General features: G+C 40.2%; 1 protein-coding gene across 3 annotated transcripts in view; it reads left to right on the top strand.

Moving 5' to 3' along the window:
* NTNG1 (netrin G1) overlaps positions 1-27,310 on the top strand; it is a 206,899-nt gene that overhangs the window by 152,530 nt on the left and 27,059 nt on the right. Inside the window, exons 8-9 of one of the 3 annotated variants that reach the window (XM_039486512.1) lie at positions 2,492-2,659; positions 8,761-8,898. The exons of the other annotated variants lie outside the window; for them this stretch is intronic. Coding sequence (XP_039342446.1) covers positions 2,492-2,659; positions 8,761-8,898 — 306 coding nt within the window. The remainder of the gene's footprint in view (positions 1-2,491; positions 2,660-8,760; positions 8,899-27,310) is intronic. 3 annotated transcript variants of the gene reach the window in all.

Raw genomic sequence — 27,310 nt, 5'->3', positions numbered from 1 at the left:
TATTTATTTTGTATATCTTGACATGTGATTTTGACAATTTGTGTTTTAATGCATATAAAGTTTTAACTCTTGGAATCTCAATGTCTACTACCGTTAAATAGATATTGTCTGACCCTCCCATTGTCTGACACTGATCCCCATAATTTCCAACTGTGAACATTTAAATTGATTAAAAAAATGAACAATGCTTTAAAATAAACATTGATATTATCCACCAAAAATATCAAAAAACAAAAACTGAATTCTGCCAACCCTGTTTTATCGTCCCACCTTGTATGATGTAGCATGCAATTCTAGGTACTATGTTCTACTGGGCTGTGATAACTGGCCTAATGTTACCAGTGGAGAAATTACCTGATCCTCATTTACATGAAGACTCCTTTACACCATTTTCACAATGTAAGCCCATTTTAGGGCACCAGAGCAGTGTGAAAGGGAATTAGTGTAAATGAAAATCAAGCCCAATGGCTACAGGCCAAGGCAGAATGCTCATTAATGTATTAGCAATTATCTTATTAAATGATAAAGAAGCAGTGGTTATTTCTTTCTCTTTCCACCACAGCTGACCCTTAATCAGACACTAGATTGTCTCTGAGGTTAATTTATATCAAGTAACACTATCAGTCTAATGGCCAAGGTTCCCAGTTCTTCACCTAACCGTAACGTAGTAAACTATCAGGGCTTGGCTACACATACAGCACTGGAACACTTCGTGAAGATTCTATCTACACCAACAGGAGAGCTTCTTCCATTGATGTAGGTATTCTACCTCCCCGAAAGGCGGTAGCTGGGTTGACAGGAGAAGCCTTAACTCACAAAGCTATTTCTCTCATGTAATAGAAATATCAGGGTCCATGTTAGTGTGGTTAAGTACAAGGCACAGTTTCATTTTTTCTTTAGTACTGATGAAACAAGAACAAGTGCGTGGAGTCACCTGCTATGATATGTCTGTCTGAGAGTGTGTGAAAAAGAGGGAGAGAAAACTGAGTCAGCCATAACTACAGGATGTGCTTCTTTAGTCCAAACTATATTTTGGACCAAGTTCTTTTACAACAATTTAATGAATTTTTATGCAGCTTTGTTTTTCGTAGCTTTGTAAGAGTTTATGATATTATTGTATTGAAAGGTTACATCACAGGGCCATATGGGTGAGTTTTGCAGTCATTCATAGCACATTCATTAGCTTCCTCTCTGCTCACTGATAGATGTTAGCAATTGTACCATCAGATTCCCTACTCTCATTACCTAATGATCTGCTATTATACAACGGCTCGTTGGAAGTTGGCAAAGCAAGGTAAATTATTTCTTCCAAATCCACCTACAATATGACTTCATTGATTGGCCAGCTGGCATGATTGTAGGCTCAGTATGTTTGATGTCCTCATCCCAGAAACTAATTATGCCACAATAGCAGACTACAGAGTCTCTGTCAGACCAGAGAGAAGGGTACAGGACTGCTTCAAAAATCTTGTGTTGCTAGCAGGTCATTACAAAAGCTAAGGACAAACTGAACAGACATCTTAGCCTTATGTGTCATGCTTAGTTACAACAACAACAACAAAAAATTGCTAATAAAAGTTTAGGATGACTTTTTTGTGCCCAAGCCATAAATTGGTTTTATAAATAAAGACAGAATTCCAATGCCTGTTATATTTTTTCAATACAATTATAGTGGCTAAAGTGGGCACTACATGTTAGATGGCTATGATAACCATTCTTCCTATTCTACACAAACGGAAGAATTTTCCATGATATTTTTGAAATGCTAAAAGTTTTCTCATCGGTATAAAGATAGGTTGGGTATTGACTCAAGATGGCAGTTTAACTGGCATTTAAATGGCACTCATCTCTGTTCCTTTCTGTTCTTCCAAATTAATTGTTTTGAGAATGCTGGCCAAAATTTTCAAATTTGGGCGCATTATGCATCTCAGTGAAATAGCGTGATTTTCATAGGTATTCAACATCCACAACTTTTATTTACTTAAGCACGGGTTATGCTTATTCGGCATCTCTAAGAATCAGAGATGCTGATTTATTTTGGTGCTTAACTGTGGATTTAAATGCCTGACTTTGGGCACCCAAGTTTGACAATTTTGTCCTACATATTTAACATTTTGTAATTTTTTTTAAGAGTAAGAAAGTTTTGCACATGTTTTGAGTATTTCCATCTCAAATGTGCAAAAGATATGCATTTGTAAACCGAGCCTTCAAAACCCTTGAAAGGTTTACAACTGCAAATGCTTCATTTCCATCAGCTCTACTGCGGAGAAGCAATCTTCAGAGTCATGAATGTCTGATCATTTTTAACCTGCCTGAAACAGATGTCATGTTCATGCCAGTCAAACATCTGTTGTTGTCCATGTGTTACACTGACTAACATGTATGTGCTCCCATTCATCTTCTATGCATAGTTCATTTTAACCAAGCATGTAATGTGCTATTACTCTGCTACTGTATACATTTTGTATACATTTCTGTTCTTCCTTGCAAGACTGTGAATGCTTCGGCCACTCCAACCGCTGCAGTTACATCGAGCTGCTAAATACAGTCATTTGCGTGAGCTGTAAACACAACACTAGAGGGCAGCACTGTGAGTTATGCAGGCTGGGCTACTTCAGAAATGCTTCTGCAGAGCTGGACGATGAAAATGTATGCATAGGTCAGTTTCATTATAATTCTAGCTTTTGTTCTTTGCCTTTTCAGCTATTGGGAGCTACTAGTGAGTCAGGTAGCAATTTGCACCACCGCTATATATTGGCCAGCTGAACCAGAATGAGCTTTTTCAATGGATAAGAGCATCTCCTGTGTAGACATTCAATGCATTTGCCCGAGTTTAATTGTGGCCTTGGGGCTGTATTTTGAATGTCTATAAGAACAATGTAAAGCAGCAAAATCATTGCTAAAGCTTTAGGAAGCTCTTCACAGGAGCTCTGGAATAAACTGATTGTGCTGTGCATCCACACTGAAGAAATTGCATGGGAGTTGCAAAACATAAGGACTGAGCCTTAAGTTATAAGCTCAGATCTTGCAGTTGGGCCAATGTGTGCAGACCCTTGCACCTACAGGGAGACCCATAAGAGTTAATCTGAGGGCAAGACCAGTGTCTATATTTGTAACATTTTTATGCATCCAGATTTAAAAAATAAACATACTATGCCCAATTGTCTTCTCAGATAAAAGGGTATAAATTCAGAGTTAATTCCCTTCACTTTTAATGTATGCCCTTGTAGCTGAGAGCATAATTTTTCAAATCAGTTATAGCCAACAAAATAAGTCAGATGCCAAAACTCACCAAAAAAATTCTATGAGCCATATCTGAAAGTTTTGAAGAAAACTCCCAAGAGTCAATGATGCTTCAAACATGTATACATTATAATCCCATGAAAACTTCCAAACAGCTAACACCAGGAGAATGCCAGAACAGAATACCATTAATAAGAATGACATACAGAAGAGAATATAAGACATTTGTTACACTGAGGCATACTTCCATTATTTCAAATACTGTTTAGTGAGAAAGAGGTTGGACTATCTGGATGAAAATTTAACATATAGTATGTTGAAAGTACAGGTTCATTCTATGGCCTTTAGTTAACAAATGGTCTTAAAAGCTTGTTCCAATTATAAACAGAGCTAGAGTGTGTTTTACAATATTGCTTATAACTATGATCCCCATTACAGTCAGTCATGGAATTCAACTATATCCATTCACCCCATCTACAAAGCAGGATGCTTTCTGTCATTAATCAGAGAGTAACCAAAGAGTTAATGTAGGATTGAAAAAGTAATATTTTTGTGCAGTTCAAAAATAGACTGGACAAATTTTCATAGTAAGTCACATTTTATGTGACTTTTTAATTCATTGGAAAGATTCAGCCAAAACCTATTTAGATCATCATTTGTTCCAATCTGCAACTTATCAATATATTTTTTATTTAATGAAAAACCAGACACATGCATACTGTATTTCATGTGTCCTTTTTCTTCAGAAAATAAAAATATACAGAGCATTTCCTGACCTTCACACCCTAACGTAAGCAAAATTCTCCTGGGCTCCTATCAGCATTGTACCCTGTGGGATGACTGCAAAAAGGGCAAAATAGTATCTATCAGACAATGTCATTTTAAATAAAAAATATAAATCGAATATAGAACAGTTCCTCAGGTTTGCAGTTTATCATACTCCATACAAAATCTACATACGCTGACATGCCCTGACTCAGGAAAACTTCCTTAAAGTCAGTGTGACTAATGCCAAGTCTACACTACAGACCTATAGCAGTATAACTACATTGCTCAGAGGTGTGGAATACACACCTAACCCCATACTCCCTCTTCCCCCCCAAATGTAGACAGCACTATGTCAACGGGAGAGCTTCTCCCGCTGACATAATCCCCCTCCGCTAAAGGGGGTAGCTAACTACACCGACAGGAGAAGCTCTCCCACCAGTGTGTAGGAGCATCTTACCAAAGCACTACAAACGCATCTGTGCTGCTCTAGTACTGTTCAAGAAGACAAGCCCTTAGGCACGCACTGCAATACTTTCCTGAAAAGGGTTGGACATAAGCATGTGCTTGAGTGCTTCCCTGTGTTGGGGCTCTAGAGACTTGATCCTGCAAGCTGCTGCGCACTCTCAACTCCCTTCAATTTCAGTGAGAGTTAAAGATACTCAACACTTCTGAGACTCAAGCCTGCAATGTGTCTCACTCTATTGGAAATGCTCATTTGATTACCCAGAGCCTGACAACCACTCAGTGTCGTGGGTTTTAATTACACATTTAGTAGCTCAGTGGACAAGCTAATAAGGAGATTTGCATTGATATTTACGTATGAATATCTTATTTTTCCAGTGCAGTGGTTTTTCCCATTTCCAGACAGAGGGTTTAGGAAAATTAAAAATGTTTGGATAAGCTAGCTTTATCAAGGGAAATATTTATTGTCATTATTCAAACTAAGTAAAAAATATACATGGTAAGTGTCTGGATAAAAAAATGACAGCTACATAATATACATTAGTCGAGATTAGACCAAATGGAGGAAACATGCGATATGTTGCTTTTAGAAATGACAGCAATACAAATAACTGAGATACTGAGAATGTTTTTAGCTGTGAACTCAAATAAGAACATATTATACAGTGGGCTTACATCTGATTGAACAAGCTCTTACACTGAAGGAACAGTAACAGTATTTGAAGAATTACACTTAAATATAATTTATACAAGGTCTCAAAAGCCATATAATGCTTTATTTTGCAGAGGCCATTGGCTACTTTGTACTGCATGTACATGGTGATTAGTTGTTTTGTAATTACTGATGAAGCACTTGGTTTTTCTACATAAACTTCAAATACAAGTACCAGGTCTTTGAATTATTATGCAATTACTCTGTGGCGTGATACCATAAGTACATGAAGGTAACACATTTAGTGTCATGTGAATGAATCTTTTTAAGCAAGAAGCTGTGAGCTACATAAAACATGCAGTTCCATACATCATACCATGGAGCATACATAACCACATGAATACAGTGTAGTTACAGATGAGACACCAAGTATAGCCGTTTATTTTGCCTCAGAAAGAGATACTGACATGATGATTTTTTAAATTTTCTCAGTTAGGTGCCAATCCTGCAGACATTAGGCACATGCTTAATTTTAAACATGGGAGTAATCTTACAACCGCCATGAGACTATACAAATGCACATAGTTAAGCACATGCCTAAGTGCTTGCAAGATTGGGGTAATAATTTGTTGAGCTGCACTTTAATTATTTTTTTTTGTAATACCCCTTTATCGTATCTTTTTTAAAAAGGCTTGTCAGAACACATTTATAAGGAGGTTTGTCATACCAGCTTTTTTAATCCAGTATATATTGTCCCCTTTAGTCTTAAAATATAAGCCTGATAATCTTTACTTATTGATGTGATTCAAGGTAATGGGAGTTTTTCATTGACCTTCAGATCAGGCATTCCATTTTGTGGGGCAATATATTATATACACATAGTCTATTCTGTGCTTGACTCTTCTCCCACTTATACTCATTTTACATCAGTGTAATTCCACTGTGTTCAGTTGAGTTACTTTCAGTTTAGTGAGAGGAGACTCAGGCCATTTCCTTATAATATACAGTGCTGTTAGCTTTTGACTTACACTTCTTTAAATAAATGTGACTGTCTGCATTTAGTACCTCAACCGTATGCCTATTTACATAAAGGTTTTGAATGTCTGATTAACATCAGGAGTTCCAGTTTTTTTATATGGCACCCACTGAGGCATAACTGTGCTCAATGTTCCACAATGTTTTTTGGGGGGTATGTCAGTATTCAACTTCATTAATTAATGTTGTTAGCTAATTGACTGGATTATTATTCTGGAACTGTGTTTGCCAGAGGTAACTATTCTTCTCCAGCATGCCAAATGTTTGAAATGTCCTCTTTAATTTAAAGTTAATAAGCAGTAAGGCAACAGGTGACAAATTTGTTACTGGTAATTTTCCTTTCCCCATAAAAAAAAATTCCATTGGATTTTAAAATATTTTAATACTTTTTCCTCTTCTGTCATTTGTAATATTGCTGCAATATAATGTAGTCCTAGTGAACAATAGCAGCAGGGTAGCTTGATTAAAAGGAAAAAAATAAACAATGCACACAGAAAGGATTTGTATCACTTGCCTTTGATAGCAGCAGAGATCAGGTGTGTGGACAAAATTATTGTTAGAGGTAGGGTGTGGCCTCAGATACAACAGGGAAGTTACTGTAGGTTTATATTGGTGTAAACAAGATGAGAATTTGGCCCTTAGGCTTAGAGAAAATATACAGCTGATCCACAGCAGTGCCAGAAAACTCAACACTGCTGTCAACTATCTTCCTTCTTTGAAGGGCTCTCACCTGCCCTGGAGCCCAGAGCTGAGCACTGAATTTGTGATGGTGTTAAAGAGAGAGGTCTGTGGTTCAAGTAACTCCCCACTTAATGTCCTGTCACTTAACATTGTTTCGATCTTACGTCCTTGCTCAATTACAGAACATGCTCCATTTAAAGTTGTGCAATGCTTCGCTATAACATCGCTTGCCTGCTTTGTCCACAGCTGGCAACCCCGCTATCAGCTCCCCTACGCCCCAGCGCCTCTTGCCCTCTGGCAGACCCCGCGGATCAGTGCCTTCCCCCTCATCCCTCCACCTCCTGCCCGCAGCAATCAGCTGGCTTGTGGCATTCAGGAGGGAGGGGGGAGGAGTGAGGACTCTGCACACAGGCTCCCCCTCCCTCCTCTGCCTCCTGAACACCGCAAACCAGCTGATTGCTGCGGGCGTGAGGAGGGAGGGGAGAGCCTGCACGCTGAGTCCTCGCTCCTCCCTCCTGCCCCCTGAAATCAACAAGCCAGCTGATTGCCGCGGGCAGGAAGGAGGACTGAGGATGCAGCGCACCTCCTCTCTCCCTCCCCTGCCTCCTGCCCATGGCAATCAGCTGGCTTGCAGTGTTCAGGAGGCAGGGGGAGTCTGCGTGCTATGTCCTTGCTCCTTCCCCCTCCCTCCTCCCTCCTGAACGCTGCAAGCCAGCTGATTGCCACGGGTAGGAGGCAGGGGAGGGAGGGGTTAGGAGCGAGGACACGGCCTGCGAAGTAAAGGGGGAAGAAGAGGCGGGTTAAGGATGGGGACTTAAGTAGAAGGGGAAGCTGCTGCTGCTGCTGTGCAATGTGCTTCTCCTAGCCTACAGCACCTTCAGCCTCCTTTCCCCCCTCACTGTCTCCACTGCCAGTGGGCTGTGCCTGTGTGGGGTAAGGCAGGGGCACCTCCCAACTATACTACTGTACTGTACTGTATGGCAAAAAAAAATCCCTGGAACCTAATCCTCCCATTTACATTCATTCTTATGGGGAAATTGGATTAGCTTAACATCATTTCACTTAAAGTCACATTTTTCAGGAACATAACTACAACGTTAAGTGAGGAGTTACTGTATTTCCCTGGAATAAAGGCTGTGGAAATAAAAGGGTCAACCCAAACCACCACAATTTACTACAGTCTTTGGTCAGGTTCAGGCACATGTGAGAAAAAAAAAATCTACATTTGGGTGCTGGAGTGCATCCTCGATCTTCCATCCTCACATCCCCCCTCCCCACCCTCCATGGGAGTGGAAGAAGAGAGGTGGAATGAAAATGACAGCTAAAAGTCAGTACTGACCAAGTCTTGTAGTATTTTGCTCCCCACCTCAAGGTTGTTTTGGAATATGTGAAAGGTGCATTGTAAATTCTCATCACTACAATGGCAAGTACCTACATAAATTAACATACTACTCCTAAATATAAAGGGAAGATTATCTTGGAAATAAGTAAAGTGCCTTTATATGGCACTTTAAAAATGTTCAGCAGAACTCAAAGTATTGAGTGATACAGCTACACCTATTTTAATAATTTAAAACAGATTTCATCCTGATGGCATATCGATTTATCCTTGCTATACAAATCTTCCCTTCTGTTCATTAAGCTATACAAAACCTCCTTACTAAAATGGAATATCCATTATGATCAGTTACCTTTTTACTCTACATCTTTTCTATTTAGTTTTCCCCCCTCACATAATCAGACAGAGGTCTGCTCTTAAAAAGACCAAACAAATGAAAAGTAGACCTGTGGTAATTATTCTCTCTCCTCCAAATGTCATTAATAGACAGTCTTCCTTTACTTTTAAATACTAGAATTGCTTCCTTTATTGCTATTGTTTGAATTATGGCCAGCGTATGTGTGTTGTCTTGTTTCTGCAGACTGTAATTGTAACCCTTTTGGCTCTGTCCATGATCGCTGTAATGACACAGGATTCTGTGAGTGTAAGGAGGGAACATCAGGGACTAAATGTGATAAGTGTCTGCTGGGATATATCTGGCACAGCTTAGGCTGTCAACGTAAGTAACTGAGAGCTGCCCTTTTCCTGCACCTTTGCTGCCTGTGCTTCTGTATCCCAGCATGTGCAGCTACTTAGAGTTGAAAAAGAGCAAAACTTTTACAAGCTTTAAAAATGCCTTACTGCCTGAACCTTTATGGATACTCCCAAATGAGGGCAGTAAATTGACTGTGCAATCCATTTATTTCATTATGCTTTTAGTGCCCTCTCCCCTTTTCTCTGCTAATGCCTGGAGGAGCTTGTACTGAAATATGCAGATCTGTGTGTCTTGCCTGCTATCAATTAATTTGTGTGAGCTAAACCACAAGTGCAACTTTCCAAACTTAAAAATTCTTACTGAAAGACAAAAGGTGATATCTAAGTGTATTAACATATTTCTGTGACTGAACTTCTGCCTTTTTGAGTAGCTTAAAAATCTGAGTTCATAAATTAAATTACATCTATAATATATAGAGAACAGCGTACTAACTCATTACTTAGTATTATAGCTCCTAAACCAAAAATACAGTCTAAACCAGAGTTAATAAATCTAAAGATTTTAACAAAATAGCATTTAATATTAACTTTTAGTAGCAGATGATGATCGATATTTTGCTATACCGCTATACACAAGCAAATGCCACACCATTACATATTAGGCTAGGGTGCTGCTGCTGAAATCTTTGTATTAGGTCCTTAATATTCTAATCTCTATAACTACTACTTTTGAGGATTTATTTCTACAAACTCTTGAACACTCTTTTATTTGTTTCTTTCACCTTCTCTCCCTGATTCTCATTATTTGTATCCCTATCTCTCTCTCTCTCACTCACACACACACACACACACACGACACAGTTTCTGCAAGAAACACTTGCTCCTGGTTAGTAAGATCTAGAAACTCATGAAAGATCAGAAGAAGAAGAATTACTGGCATAGTGTCTTAGCTATAGATTCTAAAATACTCTAAAACCAAATACAAATGATACATCCTAAGATTACTTCGCCTCCTAAAATACAACTACCTGGAATGGGTGCGGGGTGGGACCTTGGCCTTCAAACAAGCAGACAACAGTTCCAAAGCGAGGAACTTGAAAAACTATCAGGAATTGCAGGTGCAAAGACTATAATTCACAAAATAGAACGTATCAGCTACTGAAGGTTTGTCTCAGGCAGTCTATAGAAATGAATGACCTATTCACAATAAACATTTTATTCAATGAATTTGGCCTGTTTCTACATTTGTGAATTATAGACACACAGATTTGATTTTAACATGTTTGCATAAACCAGTTAACTGAATAACAAACATATTTAAGAACATAAGAAAGGCCGTACCGGGTCATACCAAAGGTCCATCTAGCCCAGTATCTGTCTACCGACAGTGGCCAATGCCAGGTGCCCCTGAGGGAGTGAACCTAACAGGCAATGATCAAGTGATCTCTCTCCTGCCATCCATCTCCATCCTCTGACGAACAGAGGCTAGGGACACCATTCTTACCCATCCTGGCTAATAGCCATTTATGGACTTAGCCACCATGAATTTATCCAGTCCCCTTTTAAACATTGTTATAGCCCTTTCAAGGTTTTGAAATTTGGTTTCCTTCCACTGGAATTAAAACAAAATTTTTCAGATGCTTTTAAGGAAAACAGAATTGTGTCAAATTGTCCATTTTGAGACTGAACCCTGAGGTTTTTGATTTGGGAGTCAGTTTGTGTCCCCATGTCTTGGTTCAAGTCCCTGCTCTTCCTGATTAAGAGTGGTCCGGGATGAAAAAAAAAAACTGCAGTGAATCAAGCAGAGTAGGGGCTTGAGTCTCCTGTATCCTAATCCAGTTCCCTAACTATCAGGCTGTGAACCATGTAAGAGCTCAATTTCCTCATCCCTCTAGTGCTGTTTCACATAGATTATGACAACCTACTGTTGCTTTCAATTACAATTACTCCTTTAGCTCAAGTGCCAGAGGTCTATGCAGTGAATCTAAAGGTACAAACCCTCTTGATGAATCATCTGGGTGTCAATATTGTGCCACATGATGGAATTTCTGTTTATTCAGTTTGCTTTTTTTGAAAACCTAGGAAATTAGGCCCAATAAACTATATTAAAGGAAAATTGAGGCTGCAAAGTCAAGCACTCAAAACCTTAATTTTTCCACGGCATCCCTTACTTTCTCAGTGCACAGGATGGACTTGCTCCGGAAACGATACAGGAGGGAAGGAAAGGAGGCTGTTCAACCCCTGCTTAATTTGTTGCAGAAGTTGGAAGCTGTATAGTGAATGAGCCAGGGGGACTACAATAAGGGAAAGAATGATCTCACGATTAAAGCAGTTGACTGCTGCCCTGGTGAAATGGATTCTCTCCCTGCCTCTGCCAGACTGCTTATGTGATTTTAGTCAAATCATTTATATCAAACTTTTCTCACATGGTCAGTAATTGTGTATATCTTATTTCCTGAGTGCTTGTACTGAGACCCTGGGGCCTGATTTGCAAAAGTGCTGAGCACTCACATCTATAGCTGAAGTCAGTGGGGAGTTGTGCTTTGAACACATAAAGAGCTATATAATGAAAAAGAAGGTTCTAGGCATCTCAAATTGGACACCCAAAATTAGTGGATACTTCTGACCTTAATCTTTCTGTGACTCAGTTTCACATCTGTAAAACAGGGATAATACAATTCCTTTATTTCACCAGGGTGCCATGAAAATAAATTCAATAATATTTGTGAAGCTTTGAGGAGAGATTAAAAAGACAGGGATTGTTCAGCTTGGAAGAGAGAATATGATAGAGGTCTATAAAATCACGAATGGTGTGGATAAAGTAAATAGGGAGGTGTTGTTCACTGCTTTAAATAACATGAGAAATCAGGGGTCACCCAATGAAATTAGTAGGCAGCAGGTCTACAATAAACATAAGAACATAAGAATGGCCATACTCTCTACTGACAGTGGCCAATGCCAGGTGCCTCAGAGGGAGTGAACCTAACAGATCAAGTGATCTCTCTCCTGACATCCATCCCCACCCTCTGACAAACAGAGGCTAGGGACAACATTCCTTACCCATCCTGGCTAATAGCCATTAATGGACTTAACCTCCATGAATTTATCCAGTTCTCTTTTAAACCCTGTTATAGTCCTAGCCTTCACAACCTCCTCAGGCAAGGAGTTCCATAAGTTGACTGTGTGCTATGTGAAGAAGAACTTCCTTTTATTTGTTTTAAACCTGCTGCCCATTCATTTCATTTGGTGGCCCCTAGTTCTTATATTATGGGAACAAGTAAATAACTTTTCCTTATTCACTTTCTCCACACCACTCATGATGATTGTATATACCTCTATCATATCCCCCCCTTATTCTCCTCTTTTTCAAGCTGAAAAGTCCTAGCCTGTTTACTCTCTCCTCATATGGGACCCATTCCAAACCCCTAATCATTTTAGTTGCCCGTCTCTGAACTTTTTCTAATAAACCTTTTTGAAATGAGACCACATCTGTATGCAGTATTCAAGATGTGGGCGTACCATGGATTTATATAAGGGCAATAAGATATTCTCCATCTTATTCTCTATCCCTTTTGTAATGATTCCTAACATCCTATTTGCTTTTTTGACTGCTGCTGCACATGTGTGGACGTCTTCAGAGAACTATCCACAATGACTCCAAGATCTCTTTCCTGATTAGTTGTAGCTAAATTAGCCCCCATCATAGTGTATGCATAGCTGGATATATGTATAGTTTATGTTCTTATGCAACCCCATGCTCTTGGTGTCCCTGAGCCTCTGACTGCCAGATGCTAGGAGTGGATGGATCTCTTGATAATTGTCCTATTCTGTTCATTCCTTTGAAGCACCTGGCATTGGCTGCTATTGGAAGACAGGATACTGGCCTGGATGGACCATTAGTTTCACCCAGTAAGGCCATTCTTATGTTCTGTGTGGAATAGTTAGTGCAGCAAATAAAGCATGAGGTCCCATGCTGAACAAGGAGAAAACACAACTATTGAATTGCTGTTCTACTCTGGAAACTTACATTGGCATAGCTGTCTCTCTCAGGCATGTGAAAAATCCATCCCCCTGAGTGACGTAGGTATTCTCACCTAACCCTCAATGTAGACAGTATTACTGCCTCTTGGGCAACTGGATTAACTACAGCGACAGCAGAACCCCTTCCTTTGGTATAGGTAGTGTCTACACTGAAGTGCTATAGCAGTGCAGCTATGAGCCCATCCTATGGACTGAATGAGGAAGGAGTCCTGTGGGAAAAAAATATTATGTGATCATATAATTAAAGATGTATCATAATGCACATGCCCAAGAGGCAGCATTAGGATTAAACAGGCAACCTTAATTCTGGCATTTCCTACCGTTTGAGTGCCTGAGTTTGCAACCTCAATTTTCTTTTAACATAGTGTTGGCATTCCCTTCGATACCTTAACCTCCCAGCAACTCAGCTCGACTCTGAACTAGTCATTTAGGTTTCTTTACTGGTATACAGTAAAACTACACTGAGTTGATCAGACTCTGCTAGCACAGGGGTTGACACAAGTCCAAAGTACATAATCATTAATCTAATTATATACACATTCCCGAAAGAGAATGCTGCATGCACATTTTATTTTACATCATATCACGCACTCTGTGATTGGTTCATTAATTTCTGGGAACCCTACTCCATACAAATCATGAACTGCCACACATCTGCCATCCATTACACATTAATCACTACTCTACTATTCCCTTATCTAATAGTTACATCTTTATATGTACTGTGAACACTGCTGTCAATTCATGCTTTGTTCACAGTCTCATGTCCTTGGTCAGAATAGACTTCTTCATAGTGGTTTTTGTGTGTAATACGTAGTTAAACTACATTTTGTTTAATCAAAGTTCCCACAAAATGTTTTCAAGGATATCTAGTTAAAACACTAGAAGAAGACTGATATATTCAGAAAGTTAAAATGCAGCAAGGGATATTTAATAAGTTTCTTTACTTGGCACAAAGGAAACAAATACCAATGCTCATCTATTCAAAAGTCAGAAAAAACTTGTTTCTGAATGCAATTGTCAGGGTTATAGGCGGGGCGGCTCCAGGCATCAGTGCAGTAAGCGCATGCCTGGGGTGGCAAGCTTCGGGAGGCAGCCTGCCGGTTGCTGTGAGGGCGGCAGGCAGGCGGCTTTCAGCGGCGCGCCTGCGGGAGGTCCGCTGGTCCCATGGCTTCAGCAGCAATTCGGCCGCGGGGACGCTGATGGCACAGCACCGGTGGACCTCCCACAGGTGCGCCACTGAATCCGCATGACCAGCGGACCGCCCACAGGCACGCCGCCGAAAGCCACCTGCCTGCCATGCTTGGGGCGGCAAAAAACATAGCCGCTCCTGGTTATAGGATGGTCATCAGATTGCTATACATTCAATATATCAAGCTGGGGGTACACTGATTAAATATCCACTGTCTGATATTTCAGTGTGCAGCAGAGGAGTCCATGATCTAGTTGCTTTTGCAATTGGCCCATTTTTTTTCCAATTAATTTCTGTCTGGAAGATTTTATTTACTATCGTCTGGAAAACTACATGAAAACCAAAATCACTGCATTGCATTATCAAGACTCTGGAGGGATTATTTGCCTGAGCATGCCAACGGTGGTGTTGATCTAATTCCCTGTAACAGCTTCCTCTGAGCCATGAAGCTACAGAAATATATATATATAAAAAGGGACTTTTTCCTTTTTAAAAAATATGGTTTATTTACAAAATTAGGCATATTTATGTTTAGGGAGCTTTCCCAGTGTGTAGTATTGACCTACTGGAACCAGAAATTTGACCTGCTATCACAAAATCCATATTCTTTGTCATGTCAGTTCATAGTATAGATTTAAAGTACTAAAAAACATTGTTATACATACCCAGTGGATAACGTTCCACGGTTGTTAATCCATTTCTTAAAAAAAAAATATGCAAAGGCCTATTCTGTTTTATGGACCAAGGTGCTGCAATATTTTTTTATAAATTAAGGTCCAGATTGTTCTGAGTACTGTATGGACACAAGTGGGAAGAAGGCATAGACACACCTAGCTCACCCCTTGCATCCCTGTTCATACAGGGGTCCGATATAATCTTGGTCCTTGCCTTCCAGATCATAAGTGCTAACATTAGCAGCAGTAACCTCAGAGTTCAGGGATTCCACCACACAGACATAGCATCTAGCAGAGGTGTGCTGGTTCAGGGAGAATGCTTGTACTAAATAAAAGGGTGCAGCTGATGTGACTGCTGTGTGCCAATCACCCATTTCCATCTCACACACACACCACCTCCCCTCTTTTTCTCACTCTCCTCCTCCAAAGTCTAGGAAATGGATGAAAAACAATCTAGCCTTTAAGCTTGTTTAGAGTTTGACAAAGTGACCCAGATTATCAGAGATCCTTTTTTTTATTTTGCAATTCTAGGAATTAAATAATCTTGAATAAAAATAAATCCATACATACATACGTACAAAGCAAGAAGACCAACCACATCTTTGCACATTAGGGACCACTCCAGAGTGGGTTCTTAATGGCCTGTGATAAGAGGAGCCTGAATCAGAGTGGGGACACATCTGCATCTAGACAAAAGCACTGTCAGTTTTAAAATTAAAGTTCAGTGAATAATGAAGAGCATTTTCCACATTACATTTCTACATATATTTTCTTTTGACATATTCTCACCTCTTTTGTGTTCAATTACCATAAAATTTCAAGTTATTTTACTTGATATATTCAGGAATATTTAGAGAAACCAGGTTTTAATTTCCCCTATGCAAGGAGTTATGCTGGAGATGTTTGCAATGAGGTAACAGAAAGAATACTTTGGTAGTGATTCTTTCCACCAGTGACAAATTAGCAACACAGTTTGATCAACTCACAGAGTTACAAAAAAAGAGTTTGAAAAAGTCAGATAAAAATCAAACAATGGATACAGTTTAAAAAAAAACCAAAAAAAAAACAGCAATCTGCTTCCAGATATTCTGTGAGCAGGCAAAGCAGCTACTGCAATGAGATCCTGGCAAGCAGATCCTTGGCTTGTCACTGAGCCCAAGTGAGGATTTGGGGAGGTGTAGAGATCCCCCTCTGCAGATCTGATTACATTATTGTTGTGAAGTATTGGATCAGCTCTGTTTATCATCTGTTGATTTAACAGTACAAATCTTAAACAATTAGCAAGCATAACATTCCTTTCAGAAGTGTGGGTTTTCAGTCAGATACCTAAAGTTAAACTCTTAATTCTAATTCAAGTAAATGCAGCTGTGTATTCCAGGTAGGTGTGTATGCACCTCTGGATCCAGAGATTTTGCCTACCAGTACCCATAGAGGGGTGCCTTGTTTCTATAGCCCTTCCCCTGACTATATGAGGCAGGGCCACCCTGACCCCTCTCAGTTCCTTCTCAGCACCCATCAGCTGGAGTAAGAGCTCAGTGTGGTTGCTGTCTCACAAACTCGCATTCATTCTTCTTAGCCTAGTTCATTGTACATAGTTAGTGTTTAAAAAAAAAAAAGCGACAGTAGTGTTAGTGGTAGTGATGCCCTCACCAGGGTCCAAGCATTGCCCTTCCTCTTGTGTGGCAATTCCCAACTCCGACACAAGATGCTTGTTCTGCCTTGGTAAAGCACACCTTAAAATGCGCTGTTTGATCTGTAGATCATTCAAAAAAGAGGGCTCAGGGGACACAGGACCTTCGCTTCAAGCAGCATCTGCTTGGATAGGCCATGTGGCCTGACTCAGTACCAAGGCTTTTCTCGGGTCCCAGATCACCCTCAGAATGGCTCCTGAAGGAGGATTGTTTCTGCAGCATGGGAAATTCAGACGATTGACCTATTTGCGACCAGGGAAAACAAGAAGTGTCGCCATTCTGCTTTAATGGGGAAGCTCAGCCTGGGCTCCATCGCCAAACGCTTTCCACTGCAGGAAAAAGTTCAAGGTGGATCACCTCGATGTGGCCATGATAGCTGGTTCTGGGGCCTCCTCATCCTGTCAATTCATCCTCTCATACTGCTGCTTCACACACGATTACGACCTCCTCACACATGATTATGACCACACCCTTAATCTGGTGATCAGCTCCCTGCCCCTTATGGAGGAGGTACTGCATGGCTGAATGAAGAAGAGCATTGCTTGGAGGCAGACCAACTGTTCCTACTTAATAGTAGGAAGCCTTCCAATAAGATGGCCTATTTGATTAAATGGAAACGGTTCTCAGTGTGGTCCTTGGCCCATGGGACCTATCTGGCTGGAACTTCAATCCAGAACATCTTGGAGTACCTGCTACACCTTCAAAATCGGGGTTGGTAGCAATATTGGCATTTCATCCCCCTATCCAAAGGAAATCAGTTTTTTCCAATGCCACAGTGACGAGATTTCTGAAAGGACTTCTTTGCTTCCATCCTCTGGTCCAAGAGCCAGTCCTTTTCTGAGACCTGAACACGTTTTTTGAAGCTCTAATGAGGCCTCCATTCGAGCCCCTTATATCCTGTCCACTGCTCCTCCTGTCTCAAAGAACTACGTTCTTCATAGCCATTGCCTCTGCTAGGAGGGTGGGTGAGTTGCAGGTGCTTGAAGGCAGGGCCTCCTTACATGCAGCTCTCCAAGGACAAGGTAACATCCCAGTTACAGCCGAAGTTCTTATCCAAGATGGTCTCTCAGTTTCATTTGAACCAACCGGTGTATTTCCCTGTATTTTTCCCTAAGCTGCATTCCTCTCCAGAGAAGCAACGTTAGATGTTAGATACTGCCTAGCCTTTTATCTGAACAGGACTGAATAGTTGCAAACAGGAAAGGCGAAGCACGAATTACATGCAGACCACATGAAGGGACAAGCGGTCTCTGCGCAGACCATCTCTAGATGGATAATGTCTTATATCAAGACAGTGTATGAGATAGTGTGGGCTATGCCTCCTCAGCAGATATTGACTCATTTCCATGAGAGCACAGGCTACATTGGTAACATTCCTCAGTGAGACATTTCCATATTGGACATTTGAAGGGTGGCCACATGGTTGTCCATACATAGGTTTACGCAATCATTGCTTCTTCCAGAACAGACACCAATGTTAGAGAAGTGGTCCTGCAATCCCTACTCACATAGACTCCAAGCCCCACTCGAACAGAGGGTGCTGCTTCTGAGTCACCTACCTGGAATACATGTCTGCATCTACTTGAAGAAGAAGAAGAAATGATTACTTACTGTAACAGATTCCTTGAGATGTGATGCATGACCCGCCCTCCATCCCCTCTGCATTGGAGCCTTACCCTGGATGTTCAGTGTGAAGGAACTGGGGGTGGGGGTGAGGGAGGGGGAGGGGGAGGCAGTGTACCTCATATAGTCAAGGAAGAGGCGATACACACAAAATGTGAATGCTGCCTGTCTACAGATATTGCTAGGCAAAAGCCTCTGGCTCCGGTGTGCAGGGCACAAACATGCCTACCTGGAGTACATATCTGCATAACATCTTGAAGAACCAAAATTACAGTAAGTAGCCGTTTCATATATTATTTGATTTTGCCCCTTTTTCCATTCTTTAATAATTTTCATTAAGGCAGGCAGAGGATTACACTTAAATTCTCATCTCTGATGTTCAAACTATACAAACTGCATGCATCTGTCTTGTGGACTGAACTTGCATCATTCCATAGAATGCTAGATTATTCTGTCAGTATGCCTTCTATATATTACCTGATTATTTAAATATAAATAACCTTTTTTATTGTCTGAATTTTGCCATGAATTACAAGCATTAGCAGCTAAAGCATTTTATGAGAATCATCATGCAGGATGAATTTCCAGAGAAAATCAAACATGAAACCATGAGCCAATGAATTATATAAACATTGCTTGTAGGAAGTTAACATTTGCAATTCAACAAAAAATCTTTTGCTACTGAGAACTTCCAAAATTGTCATTCTTAAAAGACATATTACAGCCTTCTGTTCTTTCTAAATAGTTCAAATAAATAAATGCAGTTGTCCTATAAAAATCTCGCCTGCAGGGATACTTAACATGTTTATATATATCTGTGTAGGAAGTTACACATTGTACATCACCCTAAATACATATACATGAATCTCATGCATATTAGGAAGTATACTGAATAGGAAGAAGCACACAATTCAGAATCAGGAAGCCTTGATTTCTAATGCAGCTCTGACATGGTCCTGCTATGTACCTTGGGCAAGTCACTTACCCTCTCTACTTCAGTTTCTCCATCTGTTATGATGGGGATAATATTTACTAACCTACTTCACAAGCCTGTTGTGATGGTTCATTAGGTCGTGCTTTGTATATACCAGGCCAAATTACACCAGTTTAAATTCAGAGTAACTTGACTCAAATCAATCTAGAATCACACTGATGTCCCAAGGAATACTATTATTGAAACATGTAAGGATGTGCACTCCAAGAACAAACATGGCAAAATTATAAATCCCCACAGAGTTATTGGGTCAGATTCTCAGCTGGTATAAATCGATGTACTTCAGTGGAGGTCTATCAATTTACCAGCAGAAAATATGCCTCATAATTCCATATAGCCCCCTATCACTGTGGATCTTTAAAGACAGAAAAGACAAGAGCCAAACCTTGTTCAGGCAAATATAATATATGGGATAACTATACAGGTGCAACATCATATAAAGGACAAAAGCACTCAGGTCAAAGCATGGTTTCATGACAGAAGCGTGTTTTAGTGTGGGATTTGATTTGACGAGGGAAAGGGAGTGTGCTTAGAATGAAGAACGTGAGAGGATGTTTCAAATATTGAGATTGCAGCACAGAATGTATTGAAATCAGTGGATATATATTGGTAGCATTGGTAGTACTGGCACAGGCTAAGGAGCAGTGCCGAAACACCATTTTCCACTCTACAGTGATTTTGTTAGCAATCTTCTCTGACCTACAGAGAAAGTGGCATTGATGGGCACTGGAGGGAATTGTGTCTGCTCCTCTCCATGGAGGAAAGGTTTCCATAACAACGCATGACCAAGACATTGGTGGTAAACACAATGGTCAACAGCTAGTGATGTCTACGGGCATTTCGAAGAAAGTCCTAGGAAGATGACAGCCCACAAACAACTGGAGAGGGAACAGAGTAAAGAGTTAGCATCACACTGCTAGGCCATTGGGTTCTAGTGAGCAATAACTCTTCTTTTAAAAGGGCTAGTGTGACCACCTGGTGTATTCCCCCCCAAATCAGAGCACATTATACATGAACAGCATTTATAAATGTATACATGAACAGCACCAATCTGGCCATTTAAGAAGGGAAAAGAGCTCCCTTACCATCATGATGCTATGTTTTTTTCTAGTCCAATTGCCTTCACAAAGGTGTCAGCTTTCAGGTCTTTCCGCCTTACTAGGGTAGCAACTATTTTTTTTGGATTCCGTTATCGGTATTGTCAGCTGTCAAGCTAGCTATTGGAATTTTAACCAAACTCACTCAATCCATTTTAAGTGGTCGAGAAGCAAAATGCAAAAAATAGGGAGGCTCACAAAGACCTAACCACTGAAAAAAGATAAAATACTAATTTAATAAAAATAGGCAGTGCTGCAGGAATTATATTGTACAGACGGGAAGTTAACAACCTTTTATTGAATACATACATAGTGTTACAGTAGAACCTCAGAACTGACCAGTCAACCACACACCTCATTTAGAACTGGAAGTACAACAATCAGGCAGCAGCAGCAGACACACACACAAAAAGGCAAATACAGTACAGCACTATGTTAAACATAAACTACTATAAAATAAAGGGAAAGCAGCATTTTTCTTCTGCATAGTAAAAGCTGTATTAAGTCTGTTAGTTGTAAACTTTTGAAAGAACTACCATAACGTCTTGTTCAGAATTATGAACATTCCAGAGTTATGAACAACCTCCTTTCCCAGCGTGTTCATCACTGAGTTTCTACTGTATATGGAAAGAGCCAAAATAAATCATGCTGATGGATATAATAGCAGTGCATTTCAAAGCAGCACTCTTTAAAGAGTGTGCATACAATTTTTTGGTTCATAAGTTTTTGTTGGCGGTGTATTATGGAAGTTTTCTGCATATCTAAATATTAGGAAATTCATAAAAAGTTAAAGTATCCTATTTGTTTTCTTTAGTCAGTATAATTTTTAAATGGTTAATATTTGATAGGTTAATAATAAATATTTTAATATAGTATATTGCAGTCAGGAGTAGATCAAAAGGAGATACAAAGTAAGCTCCAAAAGATAAACTTTTATTAGGCACATGAAATAGAACATAAAGCTTGTTAGCAATTACCATTTAATCTATTCATGTTTGGAAACATATTGAATAGGAAGCATATAATTCAGTTAATTGTTATGAATTATTAATTGCTCATTTCAACTGTGATGAGCAGGGTTGCTCTTATTGTGAAAACCTGTCACGCTTCTCTTTTAAACCTCCTCAATGGCCTTAACCTTTGTGTAATTTGCTTGCTACCATTTCATGAGAACAAAAAGAAAAGATCCATTCAACCAGTACTGAGGTTTTGATCACCTGGGTCTAAAGGGGACAATATAGGTTGAAATAAAACAATCATCATGTTTAATTAGAGACAAAAAAAAGATTATTGACCTGAGTTAATCAAAGATACTTGTCATTGATGCAGTACTGACACAAGTACACACTGACATGCACAAATATTCCCATCAGTGCCTAGTGTCGCCAGCAAGATTTCCCTGTTCATGATAACACTTGTGTGAGAACCAAAGGTTAATTTAAAGGGAGTTGATTAGGCCCCTAGATGGACTGGCTGACCTCCAGCTGATTCTGAAAGGTTCTGGACCTTATTGAGGAAATATGACATTTTATGAATGTTAATAAATAAAATCAAGAAAACATATCATCATAACGAAACTATTAACACTCCTAAACTTAGAATTAAGCAATACAGTCATCAAGTCACAATTAAGGTAAAATCAACAAGTTAACAGTAAGATTGGATTAGAATTAAATCATCAATTTAGTCAAATCATCAAATGAATACAGCAGATAATCAATTCTTATAAGTCCCAAAACCAAATTATAGAACTTTCCCTGTGGCACTACTATCAAAATTTAACTGGTTTTATATTTAATATTAAAACCAAATTGTAATTTAATATCTTAAGTGACAATCTCACAGCCAGTGAAAGCTTAAGTGGATTTTACTGCAATGTGATGGCTAACTCTTTTCATTCCCTCCAATACTGACAATGGAAGCCTTAATAGGACCCTTTGATGAGCAGAAATTTAACAAATCTTACTTAACAGTTTACAGCTGACAATTTAAAGGTTTTTTTGGAGGCTTGCACAGAATGAAGAACACTCGTAGCAAGTATTTTTATAAGGTCTGTTTATACCTGGGAAACTTTCTTACTGGTGCCTTCCCTCTGTGGATTTTACGAGTGCTCACACACACATGCAGACAACCACCCTTCTACATCCTAAATTAATAAAAGGTTGGGATGTGTCTCCATTAGTAACAAAGGACAAAAATAGCAAAAGGATAAATAATATACTTAAGATAATAAGGGTTATCGCTTCAGAACTTAGAGTCTATTGATTCACATGGTGTAGGAGTTGGATCTGGAGTGACAGTCAAACTATATGGTGACAGGGCTGGAACAGTGCTTCATATTAGTGGGGCCTTTCAGGTGCTGGGAGACTTGTCAGAGACTGGCGTAACTTGTTCATTGTTGCCTTTCCATTCCCCTCAGGAAGCTCTCCTCAGGAATCAGAAGCATCAATCTCCCCTCAAGTCCCACTTGAGGAAGCATTTTAAAAAAATATTCATTGTTGCACACCATATGCACTGTGGGCTTGTGACCCACAACATAAAAAGGCACAAGCCTGGTTTTGAGGTAGTTGCCATAGCCCCTGCTCCTTTTAGGGTGACACTAACATCTGCCCCCCAACTTGTAGGGGAAAGAGCCCTAAACATCCTATAAAAATAACGAGTTGCAGAAGACCCTCAGAGAAACACCAACCACTCAACATGCATCCATCAGCAATACTAAAAATTAATATGGACATCTCATGACAGATGTCACCATCTTTTCTTGCAAACAAGACAATTTGGCAACCATCATCTTCTAAAACTGTGTCAGAGGTCCAGCTTGTGTCTGGAATTCCCATCGTAGAGCAGCAAGTTACTTTAAAGCTGATCAAAATAACCCATTTAAAATAGAAATAATTAAAGTTTGTACAAGGTCTGTATTCTCATATATAATGTTTCTCTCACACTTAAGTGGTCGAGCGTGCAAGGTGCTGAGGGCCTCCTGAGATGAGATGAGCTCCCTTCAATTCTTGCTGAAGCCAGGGTTTTTACACTGTTTATTAACATTATACTTTTTACATTCCTGCAGCCTCCAAAAGACACTATCTGGACTAGTTCACCTGAAAACTGAATGGTTTGCAATTGGCTTTTTAAGTTCTTTTAAGTTCAGGAGGCATAACTAATGTTATGGTGCACTGACCACTGACCTGGACTTGAACATACTAAAAGGATGTAGTCCTTAAGTATCCAGAAATTCCTTTCCCAGGCCAATTCTCTATATATTTATATTGGGCCCAATACTGTGGTACCTGAACATTTGATGAACCATATTACTTTCATTTGGGGCATTTTCTGAGAGACCTTGGACTTTTTCGCCCATGCACAATATTTGTTATGAATAGCCAAAAAAGCTTCTGAAACGGAATACCTATTTTATTAAATGTGAGCTAAAGGATTTATTGCTTGGTATCAGTAGATTAACTACTTTATATATAAACGATCTCCTGAAAATAAATGAAGGCCTGTCATTATTTGCTTGCTTTATGGAACACAAGAGATTAACTTTCACATATCCTTATCTGATTCCTACCTCAATGTATTTTCCCCAGAACCCCTATCTATCTAAGCCAAACTATTTTAAGGACCTGATTCTGAAAACCTTTACTCATGCAAGAAGTCTGTCTGTCTTCAAGCTCATTTGGACCCCAGTACCTGTAGCACCTTTAATGAATGCATCGGCACAACACTGCGCTGAAATAGGCACATTAGTAGTCTAATTGACTTCAAGTTTTGCTGACAGTTAAGCACGTGAGTGTTTTCAGGATCAAGGCAAAGTCACACAGAAATTCAACCACAGAGCTGGGAACCAAAGGCATCTCTCTTGAGTGCCAGAGTCCAGTGTCTTCACCAAAAGTCTCATAGATTCACAGACTTTAAGGTCAGAAGCGACTCTCCTCTCTCCCTGGTATTTATCCCTCTGATGTATTTACAGAGAGCAATCATATTTCCCCTCAGCCTTCTTTTGCATAGGCTAACAAAGCCAAGCTCTTTGAGTCTCCTCTCATAAGGTAGGTTTTCCATTCCTCTCATCATCCTTGTAGCCCTTCTCTGCACCTGTTCCAGTTTGAATTCATCTTTCTTAAACATGGGAGACGAGAACTGCACACAATATTCCAGATGAGGTCTCACCAGTGCCTTGTATAATGATACTAACACTTCCCTATCTCTTCTGGAAATACCTCGCCTGGTGAATCCTAAGACTGCATTAGCCTTTTTCATGGCCACATCACATTGACAGCTCATAGTCTTTTTATTGGTTGATCACAGGATGACTGTCATTCCTCCCATGATTTCAGTGGAACTCTTCATCTAAGTAAGGACTACTCACATGAATAAAGATTTGCAGGCATCCATACAGCAGATACATGTTAAAATGTTCTGCAAGATATTAATAGTATTACCACCTTTTGTTTTCTTTCATCAATATGATTTCAAGATACACATCTTTTGATTACCAGTTACTGTTTTCTTACATTGGATCAAAGTTAGTGGCAGAATAATTAAAAGAGACTTCACTGGAAGCCAGATCCACCTTCAGTACCATTATCTTCTCTTATAAAGAAAATAATTAAATCAAAAATAAAACCTTAACCTATGATCATGAGAGGAGATGGGGAAGATAAGTTACAGTACAGTACACTACATTACAGAAGTTACAGGATCTCTACAGAGAAAGGGAAGGAGATAGATTGATTATGAACCTATTACTGGAAATTGGTGCTTTCTGAAGATCACTAAGGACAAGTCTTCACTACTGACTTATATTGGTATAACAGGGGTGTGGATTGAAAAATCCAAACCCCTGAGCGATGTAATTATACCCTGGTGTAGAAAGGCTACTACTTGGGGAAAGTTTGTCCATCATCATATCTACCCCCCTCTCTCAGTGGATTGATTAACTACGGAGAAGGCTCTCATCCAGCAGCAGCATCAGCATCACTTAAGCGCTACAGAGGCTCTGCCGATGCAGCATTTTAAGTGTAGACCTGCCCTAATAGTTGAGATCAGCTTGGTAAAATACATTAAAGGAACAGTCCTCAAATATCAGATATCTCAATTTATGTCTGGAGCCCAGTAACAGGGTTGCCGGGGGGCAAGTGGGTCAATTTGTCCCAGGCCCTGCAGGGGCCCCCGATTTTTTCAGGGGCCTTTCATGATTTTCAGCGGGTTTTGGTTCGTCGTGGTTCGCTTCGACACACCACACCGAGTGAAGGACCCGAAGACAGAAGACCTTCGCTTCCTCGCTTCCGGGTCTTCGGCGGCAATTCAGCGGCGGGAGCTCCTTCTGCTCCGGGTCTTCGGCAGCTGTTCGGCAGCGGGTCCTTCACTCGCTCCAGGACCCACCACCAAAGTGGCCAGGACCCCCACCGCCAAAGACCCCAGGCCCCCTGAATCCTCTGGGCGGCCCTGCCCAGTAAAGCATCTGCAGTGTTTAAAGCATTGTGTCCAAAGCCATTGCTTGCTGTATGATTACACATTGGACAGGTACATGTTTATAGATGCTATTCTTTATTAGCTGTGCCCTCTTGGTGGACCAAACTCTGCAGATGGTATTTCAGAGCAGCATGTTAACATTCACACAAATGCCTACCAACTGAACCTAGAAACAGTGGTTAGACTTATATTTCTATTATTTTAATGATCATCCATTAGGTCATTTTGACCCTACCAGTTCTTTCCCATTTTTCAGACAAATATAAAACCCAACAGATTTTCCTTGTCTACAAAGAACAGAAGCACAAAAGCTAGATCTTAATACTCATTTATGAGTGAATAAACTAAAATATTGGTCTGCTCTGGGGTGCTTGGATGTAAACTGCAAACGTTGAGCTGGTGTTTCAAAGCTACAGAACATACACCCTGAAGCTGCAGCTAAGCTGCACTTCAGTACAGGGGACACAAAAGTGGTTTTAAGCCACATTTACTTTCCATCAGTCGGCCATCCTGTTCTTCATCTGGTCCTTGCTTAAATTAGAGCAACTTTAAGGCTTCTTTAATGGACCCACAGAGTCATTCCAGCAGCAGGGAATTGCCAGGCTATAGGGGAGACTCACCCAGCCACACCTCCCTTTATGGGGGGGATCCTTCCCTGACTAGTTATGCTGGCTTTAGGGCAGCTTTGGAAAGCGGTGCTGAGCAGCCCTGAGGGAAGCACTAGGCCTGTAATCTAAAGAGCCACCAGGCTACCTGACGTGCTTACCATTTTCAGTTTCATTTGTATTGACAGGCAACAACAAATATAAACAGCATCCTCATTAAAAGGAAACAAAAAAGCGTTCACAGAAGACAGTTCAGCAGGGTGTACTGTTAACGAGATGCTGCCTCATAGTGTTTTCTGAATATTATACATATTTTAAGAAGAAAATGAATTTCTCTTTTAACCCAAAAGATCCTTGAAATGGGACTCTTACTTCGAAAAGTTTAGAGTTTTATTTCCCTGGGGGAGAAAGAGCTTCATCACATGTAGCTCTTTCTTTCAAGAACTAACACTGAATTTGGATAATGAGGCTATAGAAATTGAATACTACAGTGAGGACAGGTTCATATCACAGGGTCCCAAACTGCTTCCAGTGGCTAACTTCCTACTGACTTCAAGGAGAGCAGGACTGTGCTCGCAATAGGATGTCAACTGGAGTCACTGGTCCAAGGAAATTCTTAGAGCAGACACAGCACACTAAAATCAGTCCCACTGCATCAGTGCTATGCAACTGGAAGTCCTGGCACAGTCAAGGAACTATGATGTGATTGGAATAACAGAGACTTGGTGGGATAACTCACATGACTGGAGTACTGTCATGGATGGATATCAACTGTTCAGGAAAGCAGGGCAGAAAAGGTGGGGGAGTTGCATTGTATGTAAGAGAGCAGTATGACTGCTCAGAGCTCCGGTATGAAACTGCAGAAAAATCTGAGAGTCTCTGGATTAAGTTTAGAAGTGTGAGCAACAAGGGTGATGTCGTGGTGGGAGTCTGCTATAGACCACCAGACCAGGGGGATGAGGTGGACGAGACTTTCTTCAGGCAACTAACAGAAGTTACTAGATCGCAGGCCCTGGTTTTCATGGGAGACTTTAATCACCCTGATATC

Source organism: Mauremys reevesii, linkage group 8 (assembly GCF_016161935.1).
Source record: "Mauremys reevesii isolate NIE-2019 linkage group 8, ASM1616193v1, whole genome shotgun sequence".
Lineage (NCBI taxonomy): Eukaryota > Metazoa > Chordata > Testudines > Geoemydidae > Mauremys > Mauremys reevesii.
The sequence above is the reverse complement of the archived record's forward strand: the minus strand, read 5'-3'. Positions and strand labels throughout refer to the sequence as shown.